At 31.4% G+C, this 23,425-nt stretch overlaps 4 protein-coding genes across 4 annotated transcripts; 3 read left to right on the top strand and 1 right to left on the bottom strand.

Annotated features, from left to right (window-relative positions):
* The first annotated feature begins 2,569 nt into the window (after positions 1-2,569).
* LOC126672924 (stemmadenine O-acetyltransferase-like) lies at positions 2,570-4,469 on the top strand. The gene is made up of 3 exons (XM_050366874.2): positions 2,570-3,669; positions 3,909-3,941; positions 4,033-4,469. Exons 1-3 carry the CDS (start codon positions 2,692-2,694, stop codon positions 4,339-4,341), a joined length of 1,320 nt encoding a protein of 439 aa, XP_050222831.1. The 5' UTR covers positions 2,570-2,691; the 3' UTR covers positions 4,342-4,469.
* A 9,511-nt stretch (positions 4,470-13,980) lies between these two features.
* LOC126674466 (GRAS family protein RAD1-like) lies at positions 13,981-15,815 on the top strand. Its single transcript, XM_050368912.1, has one exon. The coding sequence runs from the start codon at positions 14,071-14,073 to the stop codon at positions 15,652-15,654; it is 1,584 nt and encodes a 527-aa protein (XP_050224869.1). The 5' UTR covers positions 13,981-14,070; the 3' UTR covers positions 15,655-15,815.
* Positions 15,816-16,168: 353 nt separating this feature from the next.
* Positions 16,169-18,344, top strand: LOC126674830 (nucleoside diphosphate kinase 2, chloroplastic). The gene is made up of 7 exons (XM_050369352.2): positions 16,169-16,498; positions 16,685-16,741; positions 17,117-17,203; positions 17,410-17,490; positions 17,588-17,700; positions 17,808-17,857; positions 18,102-18,344. Exons 1-7 carry the CDS (start codon positions 16,256-16,258, stop codon positions 18,167-18,169), a joined length of 699 nt encoding a protein of 232 aa, XP_050225309.1. The 5' UTR covers positions 16,169-16,255; the 3' UTR covers positions 18,170-18,344.
* A 937-nt stretch (positions 18,345-19,281) lies between these two features.
* Positions 19,282-20,453, bottom strand: LOC126674831 (uncharacterized). Its single transcript, XM_050369353.2, has 2 exons — positions 20,282-20,453; positions 19,282-20,030 (listed from the first exon to the last, which is right to left on the bottom strand). The coding sequence occupies exons 1-2, from the start codon at positions 20,364-20,366 to the stop codon at positions 19,573-19,575; spliced, it is 543 nt and encodes a 180-aa protein (XP_050225310.1). The 5' UTR covers positions 20,367-20,453; the 3' UTR covers positions 19,282-19,572.
* Positions 20,454-23,425: the final 2,972 nt, after the last annotated feature.

Raw genomic sequence — 23,425 nt, 5'->3', positions numbered from 1 at the left:
AAATATTATGTCTGCAATATGAAGAATAATTATAAGCAAAATTCATATAGAGCCCCTTCTATTTCACCAGTTTTATTTGAGAGGTCCCTATCTCAAAGTTGTTTACATTTAAATTTATGTACTTAGTAAAACTCTGATTTTCAGGTCTTTTTGAGGGACTGGAAAGATAAAAAAATTATAAATAGATGGACTAGAAAAAATTAAAAAAAAATCAAAAATTATGTAAGTAGAGGGACCGGAAAAAAAAATAGTACAAAAATTTTTAAACAAAAATAATATAGTATAAGGATTTTTAGATGGATTTAGTCATAATTATACGATCAAAAGGTTATGACACATCATTTGTACAATAAATCAGACGTTTGTAATATTATGACATTTAATGATAAAAAATTCATAATAAATATTATAAATATTTATTGATTTGTTATGAAAATAACGAGGCATAATTATTATGTGGAATAAACACACTCCAATATAAAAGACATGCAAAAGAAGTACTTACAACTTATTTTAGTGTTACTTTTAAACTTTGGAGAACCTCCTGTGATAATTTAGATACCTCATAATATTTTGATGTTCAGATTTAATTTTTTATTCATTTACTCCTTTATTCTATAAATATAGAAATTTATCTGCACATGAATTAAAAATAAGCAAAAGGCCATAAAAAAACTGATCTTTAAATATATTTTTCAGTAGCATCATGACATTATAATTTTTCAATAGCACTACATTTCGTATTTTCAGCTTTAATTATATCCTAAATTAAAAAAATTAAACGATTTTTATATTATAAGAATGAGAACATTTAAAACAACTAAATTTAAAATAATCTCATTTTTTTTAATTGAACAAATTCAAACAAGTCCTTTATATTAAAAAAAAATAAGTCCTAAAAATTTAATTAGATATATAATTACTTAATTTTTAAATTTTACTAAAAAAAATTAATTTAAAAATAGACATGTGTCAACGCCTCCGACTCCATATTTCATATATAACGCATTGAACAATATATTATGTGTGTACATAATATATTTGTAGCATATTTTATATCAATAATAATATGTCTAACTTGCTCTAAAAATATATAAATTGTATATCATATATATATATATATATGTACATATCATGTAAAATAAATAAAAAAAACATTTCTCATAAATTACATATAAAAAATATATATTCAAAAATATTTTAATGATTAAGAAGATACATATATTATATATGAAATATGTATCAATGATGTATCAATCAAATGTGTTTTTAAAATATTACAATCTCGTCTCATAAAATAATATATAAAAAATAATAATGTATATGATTATTTTATATATATTTGAGATGAATCCTTAACACATTGAACAAACATATCATGTGTATTGATAATATATTTAAATTTATCGCGTATTTTGTATAAAACTAATATATGTAACATGCTCTAAAATACAAATTATGTAATATATATATATATATAAAATATTTATTGCCAATTATATAGTAAAAGATATATTTGACGCATTTAAAATAATTTTAAATTTATTTTGACAGTTATATATGATTGGTTCAACAAAATAATTTTTTGTCATGGTATTATAATAAATATGAACTGATCAAAAAATAATTATTTCAAGTATCAGTTTTCTTTTAAAAAAAAAACAATGCGTCAATCTGACGCACTAACGCATTTTACGCGTCAAACATTTGAAAAGGGAGAAGGGCGGTGTCTAAAATTGAGTGGAATGACAAAAATTGTGAAGAGAAAAAATAGAAAATGTAAAGAATCGGTCAACTTGACATTGGTGAAAAGAAACTACCGCAATTGTAATTTTTGATATTATTTTTAAATATTCTCATCCACTTTTTGCTGACATGACTTCTTATTTCGTCCAATCAGTGGAGAACACATGGCTGAAAATACCCATTTTGTAACGTTTTGAATAGTTCGGTATTCATTTTGTAGCAAAAAATAGTTCAGTATTTATTTTGAAACTTTCATATAGTTCAGTATCCTCACAAGTTTAATACCCTTGATTAACCAGTTTGATGAGTTTATAAAAGATATTATACGGTGATCTCTTAGACTATGTTAATATCTTTTCTAAATCATTATATATTGGTTTTATTCTTTTTATTTAAGATATAGATGAGTAGTTGTCCTTACAAATAAAAATAATCCAGAGTGGTTGTCCTTTCAGAGAGAAAAAAAATAGAGTAGTTGCAATAATAGAGTGGAATCATATAAATATTGTAAATAATATTGCGATGGTTTTAATTTTAATTAAATTAGATCGTAATCATGTTTACATAGAGTAGCAATAACCATTTTTTCCTATAAATTAATATATTCCATTAACAAGAAGATTAGTCATAGCAAACCTTCTCCCGTTGAGAACATTTCACTCTCACTAAAAATAATAATCGGATGAAGTAGTAAGTGAAGGTTCATATTAATTAGTGGTCCTTCAAAAAAAAATCTGAAGTAGTTGTAAGTTTGTAACGTATAATCGAATCATATAAATATTAGTATAATTAATTCAATGTGAAGGTTTTAATTTTAGTTTACATAGAGTGTAATCATGTTTACTAGCAATAACCATTTTTTCCTATAAAATATACTCCATTAGCAAGAAGATTAGTCATAGCAAACCTTCTCCCATTTACAACATTTCATTCTCACTAAAAAAAATGGCCATGAATATTACCCCAACTCTACTCAAAACCTATAAACTCTCTCTTTTAGATCAGTTGTCTCCTCCTATGTATGCACCCTTACTCCTTTTCTATGCACCCGTGGAATCGGACAAGAAAATCGATCATGATCACTTCAAATCCTCCCTTTCAAAGACACTAACACATTTCTATCCATTCGCGGGATGCTTTAAAGACGCGTTCTCTGTCGAATGCAACGATCATGGAGTCGTTTACACCGAAGCTAATGTTAATACCGACATATCTTTGGTGATTAATCAGCCTGACGCGGATTTTCTTCAACAGCTACTTCCTTGTAATCCGCATGATAAGTTGGATAATTTACTCGAGCAACCAATTTTATTAGTTCGAGTAAATTTCTTTTCATGCGGAGGAATTGCGATTGGAGTTTGCATTTGGCATGTTCTTGCTAACGCGTCGGCTTTGGCTTCTTTCGTGACAAGCTGGGCGGAAATTGCTCGTGGGGCGGATAATAATATGGATGGTGTGGTTGTTGATTGCACTTCCCTTTTTCCTCCCCAAGATTTACTGGCTTTCTCCACTGGTAAATACCTGGATGAAAAAGATTTGCTGTCTACAAACTTACTTACGAAAAGATTTGTGTTTAACGGGTCTAAACTAGCTTCTCTAAGAGAAAAAATCGGAGATCAACCAACTCGTGTCGAGGCATTATCTGCTGTGATATGGGGAGCTGTGATCGCCATATCTCAAGAAAAAGATGGATCATCGTCGGCCACCGGAAAACCTCATCTTGCTGTAAGTATAGTAGATTTACGCAAGAGGATGAATCCACCGTTGCCGGAGAAATGCATAGGGAACATCAATCAGTTGACGGTGGCAATGTGGCCAATAGACATGGGAGTAGACTATAATGGTTTAGTAGGGAATTTTCGGCAGTCAATAAGGATGATAAACGATGAATATGTGAGGAAGTTGCATGAAGATAATACGGAATAATAATGCTGGTGAAATAAGCTGCTGCAAGGTTCTCTTCTCTGCTGCTGCAAGGTTGTGAATCAATTGCTGATGTGGCAAAGGCAATTGATTACATTCCTCCTAAGTGATCTAAGGTCCAGATTTCTCAGAAGTGTGCTTCTTCTCCTCCAGTTCAAAGGTTCAGATTGAACACGTCATCAATCCGTGTCAAGAACCTGAGTTATGCATTTGTGACATGCTGAGTTTGATTTACTTAGCTCAGAAGATATGAGCTGTTAATTAGCTGGCAGGTTAGTTAGATTCTTTAGTTAGTTTCATTGTGCCTCACTGCCTATAAATAGTGAGAACATTAGTTTGTAACAGTTTGATTTTCTTGAATAGAAATCCAAGTTTCATTTCGTAACAGAAGATGGTGAGTATTTGAAGATGGTAAAGTCAGCCGGAGGAATGATGGCGGCCGGAGTTTTTAGCTTTAGTAGCTGGTGTAAGTTTCCTTTCTATGAAGCTGATTTTGGGTATGGAAAACCTGCTTGGGTAGGCACTGTTATGGGGCTTAACAATTTGGCAGTGTTTATTGATGCTAAGGATGGTGAGGGAATTGAAGTATGGATTTCTTTGCCTAAGGAAGACATGGTTGCATTTGAACACAATCCTGAAATTCTACACTATGCCTCCATCACTTCCGGCTAGGGTGGGCATCAGTCGGTTGGTCCTAAAATAATTAGAGAAAAAGATCAATTCCACTTTTGAATTTGTGTCTGAAGATCAAATTTTAATATTTTTGATCAATCTATCCTAAATTTGTGTTTCGAGGTCAATATTTAGGGGATTGAAAAAAATTTAAAAAATGACTTATTTATTCTCGAGATACAAGTTTTGGAATCTAGTTGACTAAAAAAGTTAAAACTGATTTTATTTGATTTTGAAATACAAGTCCGAAAGCTGAATTGATTTTTTTTTTCAAAACAATTTTTAATCTATCTATATTTAAAGAAAATAAAAATTTGATTAATTTAAGATTTGGGCTTCGTGTAAATGAGTGATTATTTCATGTAAATTATCAATTGTAAATTTTCCTTCCTAAAATTCATTCTGTCATTGAAAATAATTTCAAAATTATCAACAAGTTGTAACTTAAATGGTATAAGTACTGGATAATAAATTTTCAAGGTCCCCGCAAACTCTCTCTACCCAATTATAAAAAAAAATGTAATCTCAAAGTCGTAGGAATGACCAAAGATTAGACAGGTAAACAAATTAAACCTGAAAAATCCTCCCAAAAAGAAATTGGAATGACCCCAAGTATAACAAATTTATTAAAGAAAGGAAATATGATACTCCCTCCGTCCCGTTTAAGAAGGGACAAATGAGTTTTACACAAATATTAATAAAATAAAACAATATTTTATTTTGTCATGTCCTATTAATTAGTATGGTTTCTCCTAATAATAGAATAAATGTATTGTAAATTGAGTTGCATTTAATGCATATTGAAATAACTAAAGGGATAAAATTGGAAGTTAAATATAAATAGCACAGAAAACACGATATGACCTTCTTAAATGGAACAAATAAAAATGAAATATGTCCCTTCTTAAACGGGACGGAGGGAGTATTATATATTAAGTTTTTGATCAAATACAGATATATTATTTAAATTATTTTGAAATAATTTGACCTCACTTAAGTCAGAAAAGTGCTTTATCAATTCATCTGCGTTTTGGAGTTGACTTTACTCTAATTTTAACAAACAAAAGAATTTGTCATTTTTATGTAAATTCTTGCATCTTTCACTTAATCTGATTGAAACTTGAAATTAAGATGCCGTTTGATTCAAGGTTGGGAATGAGAATCGGAATGAGAAGGAATGGGAATGGGAATGATTGTTTTCATTTTTTGTTTGATTCAAAATTAGTGTAGGAATGAGAATGGACAAAGTTTAATAAAAAAATTATTTATTATTTATTAATATTTTTTTATTTTTTTTAATATTTTATATATAAAAAAAATAAAATTATTTTTAAAAAAAATTAAAAAAATATTTTAAAAAATTAAAAAAATATTTTCGAAAAAAAATAAAAAAAATTTAAAAAAATTTAAAAAAATTTAAAAAAATTTAAAAAAATTTAAAAAAATTTAAAAAAATTTAAAAAAATTTAAAAAATTTTAGAAAAAAATATTAATTTTTTTGTTATTTTAAGTATATTTTAAAGTAAATATTTAAAAATAGTTTTTTTAATAATTATATATTTATTATTTATTATTAAAATATTTTGTAAAATTTTGATTTCCATTCCCATGGGATAAGAGGGAAATGGGTGATTCCCATTAAGAGGGTAATCACATTCCCATTCTCTAGGACAATTTGACAAAATAAACATAAATAATAGGCATCATTCTTATATCCATTCCCATTCCCTCTTTTTTATGGCGAACCAAACGGCCCCTAAAAGTATTTTGAGGGGGAAAATATGACATAAGAACTAAAGATCCAAATTCCAAAATATACCTATGTGATCAATTCACCTTCTCAACTTGGATCGAAGATTAGAAATTTACTTTTCTGTATTTTTTTAACGATTAAACCCAGAGCTTGTCCGAATTGGATTCTTTTAGCCCATGAACTATTGATTTTAGAGACTCGTGATTGAATCAATGCTACAATCAAGGATTTGAAATGACTCAAATTAGTTCAATTATGGATTTAATTGTCAAGAAACATTGAAAATATTTATTTTGAGATTTTGATCTAAGTTGAGGTCTTGAATTGATCTTCTGTTTATGGTTAAGTTTTTCCTTGTTATACTCTTGTATGGCTTCACCCCAAACAGAAAATCGTTTTCAATAGCTCTCCTTGGACCTTGGGTACATCTATTTTTGACTCTGAGCTACTGGAGTTACTTAAAATTGGCATTTTACGAAAGTGGCAAATTATTTGATACTATATTAGTGAAAGTTTAAGTCGGCTTTCGTTGTCAAAGAATGGTGATAAAATATTTATCCAATCTTGTTAGTGAAATTCAAGTAAAATGACATTTACTAATTTTAACTAAATAAATGTGAGGTCAATTTTGACTAAGAGCATATCAATAATATTCTGTATACAATGTCAAAGACATGAAAACTAAAAAAACTCTCAACTTATTTTAGTATGTTAATTTCCAGTTTGGAGCCCCAATGTTTCGATCTCTTTTGCAAGTGTCAATAGATTGTGCATTCTGTTAAAACCCAACATAATTCATTTTATTTTACATATCAAAGTAAATTGATTTTATAAACAACTTAAGTATTTCTAACATAATCAAATTGATATGTCGGGTTGGCTATTTTCTTATTTTAAAAAATGATCATACGGATTAAAAAATAAATCAAATCAAAAAATAAAAATAAAAAACATAAATTTTAAAATTCAAACAATTATGTCAATTCAGTTCAGTTTTGATTTTGTTTTTGTATATCCTTGATCATACGGATTGATCCTACTAAAAATCACAACACAATATAGTCCACTCATAATAAAATACATATAAATGATTTCATAAAATTAATTAAATATATTTATCTATCTATCTATAACTATACTATAAGTGTGAAGGGGGGGGGGGGGGGACAGACAAAATTACCACATTAACCTTTAATAATTAAAATATTTACAAAAGCTAAATACAAGTCTAATTTAAATATAATTTAAATAATTAAGAAGTCAATTCTAATACAAACACAAAAATAGAGAAGTTAATTATAAGTTTAATTCTAATATAAACACAAATTTACATAGAGTTCTAATGATGATAATAAAGATAATATGAAGTATTTTTTCTTAACGTAGAAGATTACAGTTTAATAGGAGTCTTATGTCAATAGGAATGGTTTCGATATATGAGTTATGCCATTTTCCAAAGACATAATATTGTTTCATGGGTTCTTCTTCTGAGCCAAGTTATGAGGCACAAGTTGTGAGATCTCCAAGGAATTGGCAAAAGTACGGAAAGGCCCATTCAAGAAAAAGATTTGAGGCGATTGAAAAAAAGTGAAGCTCATTTTGATGATATTTTTGCTGGGAATTACCTATTCTTATAAGTTAATCCAACTTCATTCATATCTTTGAAAAAAGCTTATCATACCGTATATTTCTATAGTTTTTTTGTTGAACTTTATCACAACTTGATTATGTATATTGCTATAGCTGCTTTGCCTAAAAGGTTCCATTAATATAATTATTAGTTGCAGACCCATAGGCTATTACAAGTGTAATTATATTTGGTTATAATTTTTTTTACTGTTTTTATATAAATAAATCCTCTAGATTATAAGATCTGGTATCTTTTGGATTATCCTCCATAATTACAATATCTTCTTGAATCGTTAAAAAAATGAGAGTTGGTTTTAAAGTCCAACTCATGTTGAATTATTTAAAATTTTCTATTTTTTTATGTAATATTGAAACTGATTTTTTAATGAAAAAATCTATTTTACCGAGTGAATTTTGACAGTTAAAAAGTTCAAAATCTGATTTAAATATTCGAACTGGTTTTTTCTTTTAGTGGCTTCACTTATGGTATCCAAAATATAGTGTGTTTGAGACATTATAATATGTTGATATCAGTATTATTTTTGAATTATTTATAATAATGATGTTGTTCCATTTGTATCCAAGGTGGTTCTGAAATTCAATTGCCAATGTTATAGTAACAAATTTGTGATTGTATTTGCGCTTAATGAATGGTGAGATTCAAAGATGTATTTTAAAGAAATATAGAATAACATAGGAATTTAATCCTAATTATAATTATAATTCATTATTAGCGATTGAATAAATAACATATATAATAATAATAATAATAATAAGATTTAATAGTTTAACTGAAAAATAGTATATAGTTAAGTAGGACTCTGATTTATAAAATTTAGTTTCAATAAAAATATCAATTAATTAAACTATTAGTTATCTAAAATAAATATTTTATTTAATAAAGATATGGATTCTACATCGAATTCTACATGTAATAATGCAGTAATATGCAACACAATGGAGGTATGGATTCTGCATCGAATTCTACAAAAAATACTTGCAATTAGATAATGTTTATTGTTAGTTGATGTCTTCAACTCTAAATCAATCTCTTTAATATTGTTAGGTTTTGTTATAAAAAGAATGATTGCTTATTACTCCCTCCGTTTTTTTAGTTGTCCATTTAGCAAAATATATTTGTTTCTAATTAGTTGTCTATTTAGAATTTTAATATGATTTTAGCTATTATCTTCCAAATTTACCCATCCCTAATAAATGACTATATGTTTTAACTTAAAAGGCATTTATTAACTAATAGGGTTATATTAGTATTTTTCTTTAAAAATCAAGACAAAAGGAACATTATCTTGGTATGTGCAATATTGGCTAAATGGACAATTAAAAAAGAACGGAGGGAGTAATTAATATTTGCTAATTAATATTTTATTAGCAACTAAATTATTTTATTTAATAACTTAACTAATATTAAATATTTAACGGGTCATATAAATATCGCTAACGTGCGTAGCACGTGGCGAAAAACTAGTACTATATATAAAAGTATGGATGGGGGGGGACAGGCAAATTTACTGAATAATCCTTTTCAGTTTACTACTAAATAGAGGTTTTTTTAGTCATTAACTAATTAGTTATTTAATTAATCACTATTGTAATTAAAGTCCTAATTAGAATAGGTAGATAAATTATCTCTAATTTAGTTTTTAGTATGTAAAATTAACTAAATTGTCTCCAAATTAGTAGGGAATAACTATCTTTTAGTTTGATTGAACTACAAAATTAAAACTACTGTATTTAATCAATATATTATTATTTAAATTTCTATCTTATTATTCAGTATGGAAAAATATTTTATACCGAATATATTATATTTACTTTTACAAAAATTCTTAACTAATTTAATATTAATTATAAATAAAAAATTGATATAATTATATTAAATTTACTAATATGTTTATTGACGAGTTACGTTACGAGCCACGTGCATAGCACGTAATGCGAAACTAGTTTCTATAAAAATTCAGATGTAGAACTATAAATTAGAATTTACAGGTAAACTAAATGTGATTATCAATATATTATTATTTAAATTTCTATCTTATTATTCAGTATGGAAAAATATTTTATACCGAATATATTATATTTACTTTTACAAATTTTTTTAACTAATTTAATATTAATTATAAATAAAAAATTGATATAATTCTATTAAATTTACTAATATGTTTATTGACGAGTTACGTTACGAGCCACGTGCATAGCACGTAATGCGAAACTAGTTTCTATAAAAATTCAGATGTAGAACTATAAATTAGAATTTACAGGTAAACTAAATGTGATTATTTATTATTATTATTGTTATTATTTGTATAATTTATTATCAAGGGTTTAGAGTTTAATTTATGTGTATTCTCTTGAAAACAATTGGCATAATTATACATTTTCTTGTTTTTCAATTAATTTAATGTAATCTTAATTTATCTTTTTCTATGTGTCTTTTAGATCCTGACAGCATCTTGAGCAGCATCGATCAAAACAGTGAGTTTTAACATTAAAAACTTGTGTTCTTGTTGGATATGCTATGTTGCAAACTTGCAATGGAGTACACACAAGGTAGCTGGCCTTTGTTAGATGACAGTCTCAGGCATTAACATTTTACCATCTAAATGGTAAGATATATACATATAAATATACATAACTTACTTTAGGGTCTTGTTTGCTTGGTATTTAACTCAGAATATCCTAAGCCTCATTGGAAAATATTAATTATACTATTTATTTTAGTAAGAATGTGCGTATCAATATCATTACATGCTTCAACCATCATAAATATGCAGTGGCAGGATCAGAAATTAATCATATTAAACGGTGCGTTCCGAGGTGTGGAGTGGGAGAAAGTATCAGAAAACAAACTCAGAGAATAAACAACTATATTAATTGGATTGTAAAACTACAAATCAAAGAGTAAATGTAAAGCTATTCTTCTATTTTTACACACTTCTGAAAAACGATTTCTAGAGAATATTAAACACACAATGAAGCATGTATGGGTTTGATGAGCTGGCTACGAGCTGTCTCTGAGCTGGATGGCTATGAGCTGTCTCTGAGCTGGATTTCCGGTGGTGGAAGTGTTGGAGCAGCGGTAGCACTGGTGTGATAATCAACTGATGCAGGCAATAATGCATATCCTCTGTTACCCCCCCTCAAACTGGCGCATATGTATCTAATATGCCCAGCTTGAAGAAGAAACACCTTTGGCGCTGGTGTGGCAATCAGCTGAAGCAGGCAACAATGCATATCCTCTGTTTCAATACTTCCTTTGCACATATATACATCAATGGAGAGACTAGCTTGTGATGAATTAAGAATGGAGCTGTCACTTTTGATAGCAGCAACTTTACTATGACCATAATTGATGACAGTAGCTGTTTTATTTTTCCCAAAATGACGAGCTTTGTAACTCAATCTATATTCTGCTTCTCCATTGACAATGGCAGCAGCTGAATCATCACACATTTGGAGTCCTCAAGATTTAAAAGACAATCACAACAACTCTCTTAATTTGTACCAAATTGATGGCACATTCATCATAACAGCTTTAGTAGTACCATTGATTACAGCTCCACTAACAGAATGAAGCTTTGGAAACCACATATGATGCACTCAATTCCCAAACTATTATTCAAATGGATTCTTTGCGATAACCATAGAGGAATTTTATCAAACAGGTAGTGAGCAAAACTTTTGGACTTTCTTCAACAAGTGTTCTAATAAAATCAATCTATTATCACTTGAGCAAAAGAGAAAATGCCAATACTTGCAGTCAACTTGCACAAACAACCACGTTCAACAAGAGATCAAATATGAGAAAATAAGAAGAAGAAAAAAAAATCGATTCAAATTGATATGATGTATGATGAAATGAGAGGTTGAAATGAAGCAATGGACTGAAACTAATAACGACAACCAAACACATCAGAAATCAATCGAGATAGAAAAAGAAAAAAGAAAAAACGAATTGAATCCTAATTGGATGAAGAGATAAGAAGAGATGATGAACAAGAAACAGATTCTCTCATCAAAATCATATTTGACAGAGAACAAAATAATATTAGAATTTGAATGAAAAAGAATCTGAAATTGAAATTTTAGAGATTGGAACCTGAATTTGATTGAAAAGAACCTGAGGTTGAGCCGATAGTAATGAGATGAATAAAACTTAATAAACCTTGAAAATCATAACATCTGCATAGGAGAATGTTGTTCATAATTCTTCTTAACTGGCATAGAAACTTAAATCACCGATATCGATTGAAAGCCACATGAACTGAAATCTGCAATTAAACCTTGAAATCATCGATAAGAAACGATGAAAATAAACTGAAATCATTGATGCAATGATTCAATGGAGATACTAAAATTTAATCACAGATGAACTGAAACCGAAACTGAAATTGAAACTGAGTCACCGATAGCGATGCTCACAAACAGAAACCGAGTCACCGATAGCGATGCTCGTAAACTGAAATTAAACTCAATCCGGATCGCTGGGGCTGGACATCCAAATCGATACAACGGAGAAGAAACAAATCAATAAATCTGAAATCACGGAACTGCTAGGACTGGACATCCAGTACAGTTAACCGGAGAAGAAACACTCAATCTGAAACGCGGCGGCAACACCGGTGGCAACGCCATCTCCCGGGCTCGGACCCGCTCTGATACCATATCAGAAAACAAACTCAGAGAACAAACAACTATATTGATTGGATTGTAAAACTACAAATCAAAGAGTAAATGTAAAGCTATTCCTCTATTTATACACACTGCTGAAAAACGATTTCTAGAGAATGTTAAACACACAATGAAGCATGTATGGGTTTGATGAGCTGGCTACGAGCTGGATGGCTATGAGCTGTCTCTGAGCTGGATTTCCGGTGGTGGAAGTGTTGGAGCAGCGGTAGCACTGGTGTGATAATCAACTGATGCAGGCAATAATGCATATCCTCTGTTAGAAAGAGGATTTCATAATTGGGTTTTGAATAAAATATGCCGGTAGAAAATATCAGACATGCATTTCTATCGTTTTAGCAAATTTCGTTTCAGTATCCGCATTTCCAGGGGCGGAATTAGAAATTCTAGTATGGGAAACTTGATTGTATAAAAAAGATGGGGGATTTAATTATTAAAAAAAATAAAAAAAAATTAACAAACCATATAATTATAAAAATAAAAGAATTTGAAGCATTGTTTTATTAAAAAAAAAAAAACTGAAAGGGAGGGTTCCCCCTTCAATCCAAAGAGCAGTATCCACCCCCTGCGTATGCATCAAGTCAACCATTGAAATTATGAGCCGGCAAAACAAACCGAACCATTAACCTTATTTTTCCAGTTTATCCTCTCAACTTATAAACTAATTACTTCTTCAATTAGCAATTTATCCTCACAATTAGTAAACTAATTTGCAAAAATGGAATTAATTTCTTTAATTAGCAATTTGTCCTCACAATTAGTAAACTAATTTGCAAAAATGAATTAATTGACTATAACCACCAACTTAAAATTGCTAATTGCTCATTGTTTACAAGTTGAGGGAGCAAATTGCTATGTAAATCTTAAATATTAGATTATCTTTCCTATTCAATATTACAAAAACTTAAAATTCAATCATAATTAATAAATAATTGATGAGTTAATATTTAATATTAATTAATCATATAATGTAATCAATAAATATAGACGATATTGTTCGACCTAAAAAAAAATTAAAACAGGATTGTTCAGCTAAAATTTTTATGCTTCTAGAAATGTAGCAGCATATAATGCTTTAGTCTAATGAAAGGTATATAGTAATGGACACATTGCTTCTAGAATTCGAGCTCTAAGTATCCCACCTAGTTTACTCATTTGCCGTCACACTAGATATTTTATGAAAATGATGTTCAATAATAAACTTTAATATCTAAGCAAAGTAAGTATGCATAATCTTGAGATAAAAGGGTATAAAATTTAAGAGAAAAAGATGGCTAGAAAGTGATGTTCATGCCAATAAAGCTTATTATATTTACCATATAGTTACCACCTAGGTAGGAGTTTTAGAGGACAAGATATGCTATACCAAAATCTCTGGAGAGGAGAATATATCTGATTGCTCTATGCTCCTTGTTAGGCAGACAACCATATGAACCAATATATCTTCATTGTAAAATTGTTATATTAATTGTTAATCTTCTATATTAAACTAATTAATTTGCCTTGTAATAATCTCCAACAAGAAAATTTCTTCTTTATATACCAGCTTTTCATGGCAGTAGGTTCTTTCAGAGCTTTATTGACATATCTTTAGAAAAAAAGAGAGAGACAGAGACAGTGAGCTATATAAGCTTGAAATGGGTGGTCCTAGGTTGTTTCAAAATGATCTTTTTCTTGATGATTCCATTAATGAAATAAGCAATCTTGATCTTACTCTGTCTGCGATGGCTAATTACTATCCTTACCCTTACTTGCCCTCATTAGAGAACGGGGATTCTTCTATTTGTATCGTTAATCCGTTCTCTGATGATGCTAGGGAGCATAAGAGGATTAAACGGACTTTAAGCTTTGCGGAATCTACGGGAAGTAACGGAAGCTTTTATAGCGGTGGATGTGGTAATAGTGATGGTAATATAAGCCGGAGCAGCAGCACAAATAGCTTGAATAGCTTGACGAGGTTGCATTTTCGAGATCATATATGGACTTATTCGCAGCGATATCTTGCTGCTGAAGCAATCGCGGAGGCAGCAGAAGCTATGGCGGATAGTAATTCTGATAATAAGAATCATGGAGAAGATGGAAATGCTGATGGAATGAGACTTGTTCAACTTTTAATTGCGTGTGCTGAAGCTGTTGCTTGTCGAGATAAATCACATGCTTCGGCTTTATTGTCGGAGCTTCGCTCCAGTGCTTTAGTTTTCGGCTCTTCTTTCCAGCGAGTCGCGTCTTGTTTTGTGCAAGGGCTCGCTGATCGGCTGTCGCTGGTTCAACCACTGGGAACTGTCGGTATTATCGCGCCGATGATGAACATAATGGACACTGCGACGGATAAGAAAGAAGAAGCCTTACGCCTTGTTTACGAAATTTGTCCACATATTCAGTTTGGTCATTTTGTGGCCAATTCTGCAATATTGGAAGCCTTTGAGGGAGAGAGTTTTGTCCATGTAGTTGACTTGGGTATGACACTTGGTTTACCACATGGTCATCAGTGGCGCCACCTGATCCAAAGCCTAGCTGATCGCGCCGGCAAGCCACCCAGCCGCGTTAGAATTACGGCTGTAGGACTTTCTGTTGGTAGATTCCAAGGAATTGGTAATGAGCTGATGGAATATGCGAAAGATCTCGGAATCAACTTGGAATTCTCCGTTGTCGAAAGTAATTTAGAAAAATTGCAGCCTGATGATATCAAGGTGTTTGATGGTGAAGTTCTTGTTGTGAATAGTATTCTTCAGCTGCATTGTGTGGTAAAAGAAAGCAGAGGAGCTTTGAATGCTGTTTTGCAGATTATTCATACCCTTTCGCCGAAAGTTCTTGTTTTGGTCGAGCAGGATTCGAGCCACAATGGGCCTTTCTTTCTGGGGAGATTTATGGAAGCATTGCATTACTATTCCGCAATTTTTGACTCTCTGGATTCTATGCTGCCTAGGTATGACACTAGGCGAGCCAAGATAGAACAATTTTACTTCGCCGAGGAGATAAAGAACATTGTGAGCTGCGAAGGACCTGCGAGGCTAGAGCGTCACGAGAAGGTGGATCAGTGGCGTAGGAGAATGAGCCGTGCGGGTTTTCAGGGTGCACCGATTAAGATGGTGGCTCAGGCCAAGCAATGGCTGGGGAAGATTAATGTGTGTGATGGATATACAGTTGTGGAGGAGAAGGGTTGTTTGGTCCTTGGTTGGAAATCAAAGCCTATAATTGCAGCTTCTTGCTGGAAATGCTAGATAAAAGTTACTCTGCCAACAAGTTTCCTTTCGTATTTTACTAAGTAGTGTTAATAAGTTGGCTGAATTTCAATAGCTTTTGTGGTGTACAAAATGCTTATGTTTCTTTTTTGAAAGTGCAAGTATAGACTTAGCACTGAAAATAAATACTCTTTTCTTGAGTTTGGTTTTTAGCTGTTCCGATTTCTGAACAGATGAAATAAAGGAATTCCATTTGGTTGTTTGGTGTGCATATAGGTTGGTTTCCATGTGTATTAAACCTATTTTGAAGAACTATGAGCTTTTTTTTTTTTAGATCAACGAAGAACTATGAGCTAAATTGTCAACAATAGATCAAATTTGACTTATACAAACTCTACTAATAAGTTTAAGGACCTAAAATACTCTTTACCCTCCAGCACACCAAATGAGAGCCTTATTAGTAACCATTGGATTTTCAATTACAGGGCTGCGATTTAGTGGGTAATTGGGTCAAAAACAATCCACTTAATTTGGAGTCTTGTCTTTATTACATTTCGCATATTTTTCTTCGGAAATTCTGCCATAAAAATATGCCACAGTACTGATAGAAAGAAAACCATAAGAAACTCGGAGTAAAAAAATGGAAGCAGTAGGGTCACTCTGTGTTTCTTCCTCATCCATTATTGTTCGCTCATCAATAGAGTCAAGAACCAGCTTATCCTACACCTCCAGCAAGAATCTTAACCTACGCACCACCCACTTAGCAGCACTCCATTCCCCATCTTCATCTCAGCTTTTTTCTATCTCCCATTCACGCCATGCTAAACTACGCAGCAAGTCCACCAAAACCCATATTTTTCTTCCTCATTTGGTTGCTGCCATGGTATGTACCCATCTGCTCTATTATTTCATAGTTTCATTGAAATTACTGTTAATTTTGAGTTTAGTGGAGTCATTTTTTGGCTTAATTTTTCTGTAATCTGAAATTAAGAAAATTCATTGCTACCCAATTTAATTTGTTGATATTTCTTGTATTGGGTTTATTTTAATTCTTGATTTTACTCTATAGGAACAAGTTGAAGTGAGTTACATTATGGTCAAGCCTGACGGCGTCCAACGTGGCCTTGTAAGCTTTACTATTACTTGAATTTTTATTTATTTTTGTAGCTTCGTGTTTGGCAATTGAAGAATTGTTATGCATTTAGGTTAAAGTTGAGAAATTGGTGTCTGGGTAGCACGGACACGGGAAACGGCCCACTCGGACATTGTGAAATGGTGTTATTTTAAGGTTTTTTTTTTTGTTATAAATGAAGTTTCATGTCCAAAATGCTAAGTTTCCGACATGTTTCCGAAACGGGAAATGTGTATTGAATGAAATGTCCATGCTGCTTAAATTGGTGTGTCAAGGAATGAGGATTTATCAGTTATGACTCATGAGTCTGTTTGTGGCTGAAAATGACATTGTTCTAAATTTATCTCTTCTGGCATGAATTGTTTTAAGGTTGGAGAAATAATCTCAAGATTTGAGAAGAAAGGATTCAAACTAACTGGGCTAAAGCTCTTCAATTGCCCTAAAGAATTGGCAGAGGTTTGTTCTTCATCATTATTTTATATTTCTTCCTTTGTTTTACGATCAAACACAATCAGCATCTCTATGTTCCTTGTAACTATCCAAGTGAAGGTCTGCACAACTGTTTCCTTTTTTGAAGCAAGCTGAATGATTCTACTTTCTGATACAAGTGTTTGGAAGAAGTGTTTTATGTTCATTGGTGGAATTAACTTTTCTAATTACAGGAGCATTATAAAGATCTCAAGACAAGACCTTTCTTCCCCAAACTGATCGGTTACATCACTTCCGGTCCAGTTGTGTGTATGGTATGTTCAACATTTTCTCATCATCGTTCTATAATAAAATTTATGAATGTAGGTTTTGAATTCTATCTACAAAATGACTTAATATTATGTTGATCAGGCTTGGGAAGGTGTTGGTGTTGTAGCATCAGCACGTAAGCTAATAGGGTCCACAGATCCTCTTCAAGCTGAACCAGGTACAATACGAGGGGATCTTGCTGTTCAAACAGGAAGGTTAGTACTATAAGCTCTACTCTAGGCTAATTTGTGTTGCTAGGGTTTCACTTCTTTCTCCTTTCTCATTGCAATGTCATTCCGTCTTATGATGCAAATTTCTGCAGGAATGTGATCCATGGCAGTGACAGCCCTGAAAATGGGAAGCGCGAAATAGGTAAGACCTTGATTCTCTAGTTTTGCCTCATAACTTATAGCACAAATCAATATACTAGTTCTCTAGTTTTGCCTCGTAACTTATAGCACAAATGAAAATACTCAGTTCTCTAGTTTTGCCTCATAATTTATAGCATAGATCAAAATGATGGCAGTGTAGCTTTCATATTTTACCATTATCATGGTGTTATTTTTTTGTTTAAACCTTTATCCCGACTTCGCTCGTAACCATCTTTTTTCCCCAGCTCTTTGGTTCAAAGAAGGCGAAATATGTGAATGGACACCAGAGCTAGCACCATGGCTAAGGGAATGAGTTTGCCAAAGCACTCAAATATAGAGACATGCAGTTTTGAAGAGTTTTGCTGAAGCAGCTTTATTTTAAACAATATGATTTTGAATTCAAATAATTATCAGTTCATGCACATTCAATTTGTTTTACTCTTCTTAAACTCGAAAATAAAAATAGAATAAAAGCAAACAATTAGTCATTTGTCAAATCAAACTCTTCAAGAGGGGATGATCTTGATGCATTTTTTTCATTGATAATGCATCTTCTTCATATTGATCTCGAAACATGATAATTCCCTGTGATCAATGATCAATTTAAAAAGTAAATAAATAAAATAAAAAATCAAAACTCGTAAAGATTTATAGAATACTAACACTGATATGGTTAACTGGAATAAAAGAACGAATTTGCAACGCCTGTATTAAGTCATTCCAGTCAACAATGGCGTGTGATCTATGTAGTTCAATGGTAGCAACAATTATTGTTACCTGAAAACAATTACTCAGTTATTTAACGTAAAATGTCTACCGATCACAAATATTGAAGCATACATACCACTCCGCACTGCTTTAAAAAAGCGTTTCTCTGCTTTTTTTTTTATTTTTTATGTTCATTCAGGTGGACTGCAAATTTTTAATTATTCTTCAATCAGTAATAACAGTTCTATGGAATAATTACGCGAAGTGGAACTTAACTTACGAAAGAATGAGCAGCTGCAAACATAAATCGTTTGTTTTTCAATTTCTGCACAAATACTCAAGTACTTGTCCATAATCATACTTTACCTTGCAGTGATGAATGTAGTGTTTGTGTAGCTGTATCAATTCAATCAAGATCTTCTTGCATACCCTTATCAGCCTTTAATGCAACCTGATAAGAAAAGTTTATATATAACTATATTAACAAATAAATAATGGATACAAAAATTTGTTTATTACCGCAGAAGTACCTGAAGCTTAGTGATGCTTACTGGTCCAGCCAACCATTGAATCGCATCTACTAATCGAACATTGGACCCAGGTATGGTGGGTCAACGATGTTAAATCACTATATGTGTGCACAATCCGATTATCACTATTGATGCAATTATGATGGTTTAGTTAACTAATAATTCGGCTGTTGATGATAATAAAGTATGAGCACCATTATCAGCTATTTTGAATTTGAAGGGAATGTGACTTACAAGCTCAGCCTACACAGGCTACAATATCGAACCTTACAGGAAATCAACTGATTTGGTTTCTCGTGAGCAACTAATATAAAATATTACAGTATAACGACTTAATTAATAGTACAACCCATGATTCACAAATGAAACGGAGTCTTTGCTGCTCCGATGAATTGTAATGATACGCCAAGAAATTCGGTATGCTGTGAACTCACTTTGAAAATCTTACAGTTTTGTTCTCGGTTGAAGTTGAACAATTCTAAATTACATGATGTTCGTTTGAGCTGCCAAAAGACTGGCAGTTGCTGGAACTCGGCGAATTGCTTGCAGAATCGTAATAACTGACAACCCTCAATGACTCGCTATCTGACGAGCTTGATAGAGCATGCCTAGTACTGTTATATCTGGAAAATAAGTAGAGAAGTGGCATGTTCTTGCTTTGCAACTGTTTCGGTAAAGCACTGGCGCTAGGACTTGATTGAGTACTGGCAGAAGGACTACAAGTATCAATCGCCATTGCCTCTTCTTCACCGGGTGAAGTTACAAAATGCTCGGAACTTCCCGAGATATTTGTACAAGTAGAAGAATCAAGCTGTTCCGCCGAAGTTCTGGAAACAGTTAATGTAGCGCAGTCACTTTCCATGTCTTCAACTGTCTCCGTAGAGGGAAGACTTGCGTCCCGCTGAGAACCTAGTTTAAGCTTCATCAAGGTAGACTCTGCATCAAAGATTGGAGAGCTTCAAAACACAGTATTAAAGCACTGAATCAGCAAGTTATAAAGTTCATGAGAGACCTCTTCAACCAATCAATTCTTTTTGAGTAAACTACATGTCGTTTGAAAGACATTTTAGAAATTAAAAGATCCGATTGAATTTATAACAGCTTCAAATTGTAGATATAAGTAAGCAGCAAATAAATATTTTAATTGTTAAAAATAATTAACGAGAAGAGGGAGAGAGTGTAAGAACCGTAAATGGAGAGAGGATCATCCTTGAAGATCTTCGACGGCGGGCGGTCCAAGGAAGACGACGATGTTCTTACTCTTCCGAACATTATTTGCTCATACAAAGTTAGATCTGCCAAATAAAGTTTCAGTTTCGCTCTTTGGCGCCACAAATGGAGTAGACGAAGCGGGAACTCTCTAATCTTGTGCTGCTATTTGTCAACTTCTAATTTTTGACCTAAGTCGGGCCGAACAGCCCATGTGGCCCAAACTCAGAGGAACTGAAGCTTTACGGTATGTAATTGAGCAAAGGGTCAACTACCTCAAAATTAACTTTTTTAATGAATTACTTAATAATTTCTGTTTCGGAGTTAAATATATCACTTTAGTCAATTAGATTTCAAATTTATATATAAGTTCATGTTTGAAGTATACAATTTGAGTGTTAATTGACTTAAATTAAGAGGGTTTGAGAATCTAATTAACTGATAAAATTTAAAATGACTTATTTTGATTTCAAAAATATAAAATTATATATTTAATTGACTAAAAAATGATATCAGTTATTTATATTAAATGTACATATACTCAGTGGCGGAACCACGTTCAGGCTTGGGTGTGCTTTAGCCCGGGCTGGAAAATTATATGTAAATAATTATGTAATAATGAGCAGCAACAATCATTTTGGTTCAGTGGTGAAGAGTCTATTTCTTCTTCACATGTCCCGTGATCGCTTCCGATGTCTCTCACTTCTCATATGATCTTTATTTTTTTTCATTATTTTACTAAAATCTAATAAATTCATCACTTTTTATTCATGGCTACTCAATAAAATTCTATTTAGCCCCCTTAATTTAAGACAATATAAAAAAATTGAATTTTATATTTTCACACAATGAAGTTATTAGTGTAAAACGATCCAAAATTAACAAGCCATTAGTATTTTTTTTAATTTAAAATCACAAACTTGAACTTTTTTATTTTTTCTTATTCTAATTGGAGGAGCGAAATAATTTGTATTGAAATTATTTTAAAATTATAAACATATGTATATTTACGTTAAAACTATTTCTATTTTACATATTAATTAGCCCGGGCTGGAAATAAATCCTGGTTCCGCCACTGCATAAACTATCAAGTTCTTTTAATTTGTTGAACAACCGTTCATTTATGTATTTTTTGTAATTGTAGTTTTTAATTTCTGGCAACTTGTGTCTCTCTCTAAAAATAAAAACTCTCACTTCTCTCTAAAAACAAAAGAATTTTTTCTTTCTTCATTTTTTTAAGGGTGAGAAAAGATGATTTTTTTCGGTTAACCGGAAAATCATCTTTTCTCCGCTCATAGCACTATTATTCATAGATCCGTCTTTTTTTATTTTAATAAATCTTATTTAAGGTGTTTGTTTGTTTGGATTTTAGTTTGATTGAATATATTTTTAAGGTCTTTCGCACTTCTTTAATTCGAAGTTTTAGATCGCTCAAAATTCTTTAGCTTTTCTCGAAACTTTAGATCCACGTTCTTGTAGATCTAAGATTTGGCAGATATTCTTTAATGTTGTGTTTTGTTTTCTTATTAGATCTAATTTTTGGTTTCATGTTGAAGATGATACTTGAAGAGTTTGAAGTTTTAAGAATAAAGCGGTTTCAAAATCGTATTTTAATATTTGAACCATAAATGTATTGGGTGATCCATTTTGTGGTTTGAAAAACCTTTATCGATAACTGTATGTACAGCTGTATTTATAGCACTCATTATTATCTAAAAACAATTTTTTTAATTTATTGAACAGCCGTTTATTTATATAATTTTTGTTATTATTAATAAAAAAAATTAGTCTTTGTCAAAAAAAAAATTGGATAACTGACATATGTTTAATTTTAACTTATCATCAAAAAATAATTCTTTTCTCTTCTAGGGGTCCCTTAAATTCTAAGGTTGCACCATTACTCCTTCAAAGTCAAACCACCTCACTACGTGGTTACACAACTTCAAACTATTTTAATTCCCTGCTTGGTTACAGGCTTATGCTACTGAGCCCGGCCATCAAATATGATTCTTTTAATATGATATCCTTTCGTATGCATTAAAAATAAATTGATATTCTCCCAATTATATAACTATAATGGCAACCTGCAATTAAGGTCTCATTCAAATAAAATCATTTTTAAAAATTTAACACTAAATAAAAAAATATCTATCTAAAACAATACATTCAACTAATATAAATTAATTTTTCAAGAGAAGATAGCTCAGCATTGCTCTAATCCATAATGGGATGCTTTTGGTCGTATGATTATGGCTAACATTAAGCATGCAAAACTCTTGAAAATTGCTAAAAAAATGCATTTTTCAATGATCCTTGTATTCTATTTTGTGATAAATAAATTTCTACTAATGTTAAAAACCCCAAATTAGAATGAGCAGTACCAAATATGTTGTTTATTGATAGATCCAAAACGTTGAAAGATGCCATATTTTTTATCTAGTCGAGAAGTCTTCCTGATATGTAGTTACCATTAAGGCCCAAAAATTCTAAAAAAACTGCAATTGGACAAGTCATGAATCCTACCTTCAAATCCAATTTTGATATATGTAGAATTTTTAATCCATAAAGATATGCACTGAATTGCATTGATATACTACCATGGAAGTTATTTTAAGAGATATCAAAGTTGGTTGAATTCATGTGAGAATGAATTGGCAACTGAACAAGACCGAAAAGAGAACAATTGGCTAATAAGATTCTTCTAAATCTGTGTTGTTGTTTAGTAATAAACAAGGAAATATCTCTTTAAATCTATTGTTTCAGAGATTAAGGGACACGAGTTGATGATAATGATATAAAAATTTAGGAAATAATCCACCATCTCCATAACTAGGTAAATCAAGATTATTGAGTTGGAATTTTGGTGTCATATTATTATACCTGTTCATGGGTGCCCGGACCCGTACCCTTAGGGTCGGGCTTGGACATTGATTTTTTGTTCCAATCCTAGCCCGAGCCGAGCCCGAAAAAGCCGGCTATTTTATAGGCTTGCTTGGGCTTTTATTTTTATTAATTTTACATGCAAACCCAGAAAAGCTCGGCCGGAACCAGCAAAAACAGAAGGACGTCGGGCTTGGCTAATAAAAATGAAGCCCGGTCAAGGCTCAGGCCGGACTTGAGCT

The sequence above is a fragment of the Mercurialis annua genome, linkage group LG3, assembly GCF_937616625.2.
Source record: "Mercurialis annua linkage group LG3, ddMerAnnu1.2, whole genome shotgun sequence".
In the NCBI taxonomy this organism is placed as follows: Eukaryota; Viridiplantae; Streptophyta; class Magnoliopsida; order Malpighiales; family Euphorbiaceae; genus Mercurialis; species Mercurialis annua.
Note: the sequence above shows the minus strand (reverse complement) of the source record. Positions and strands in the feature narration are given on the sequence as shown.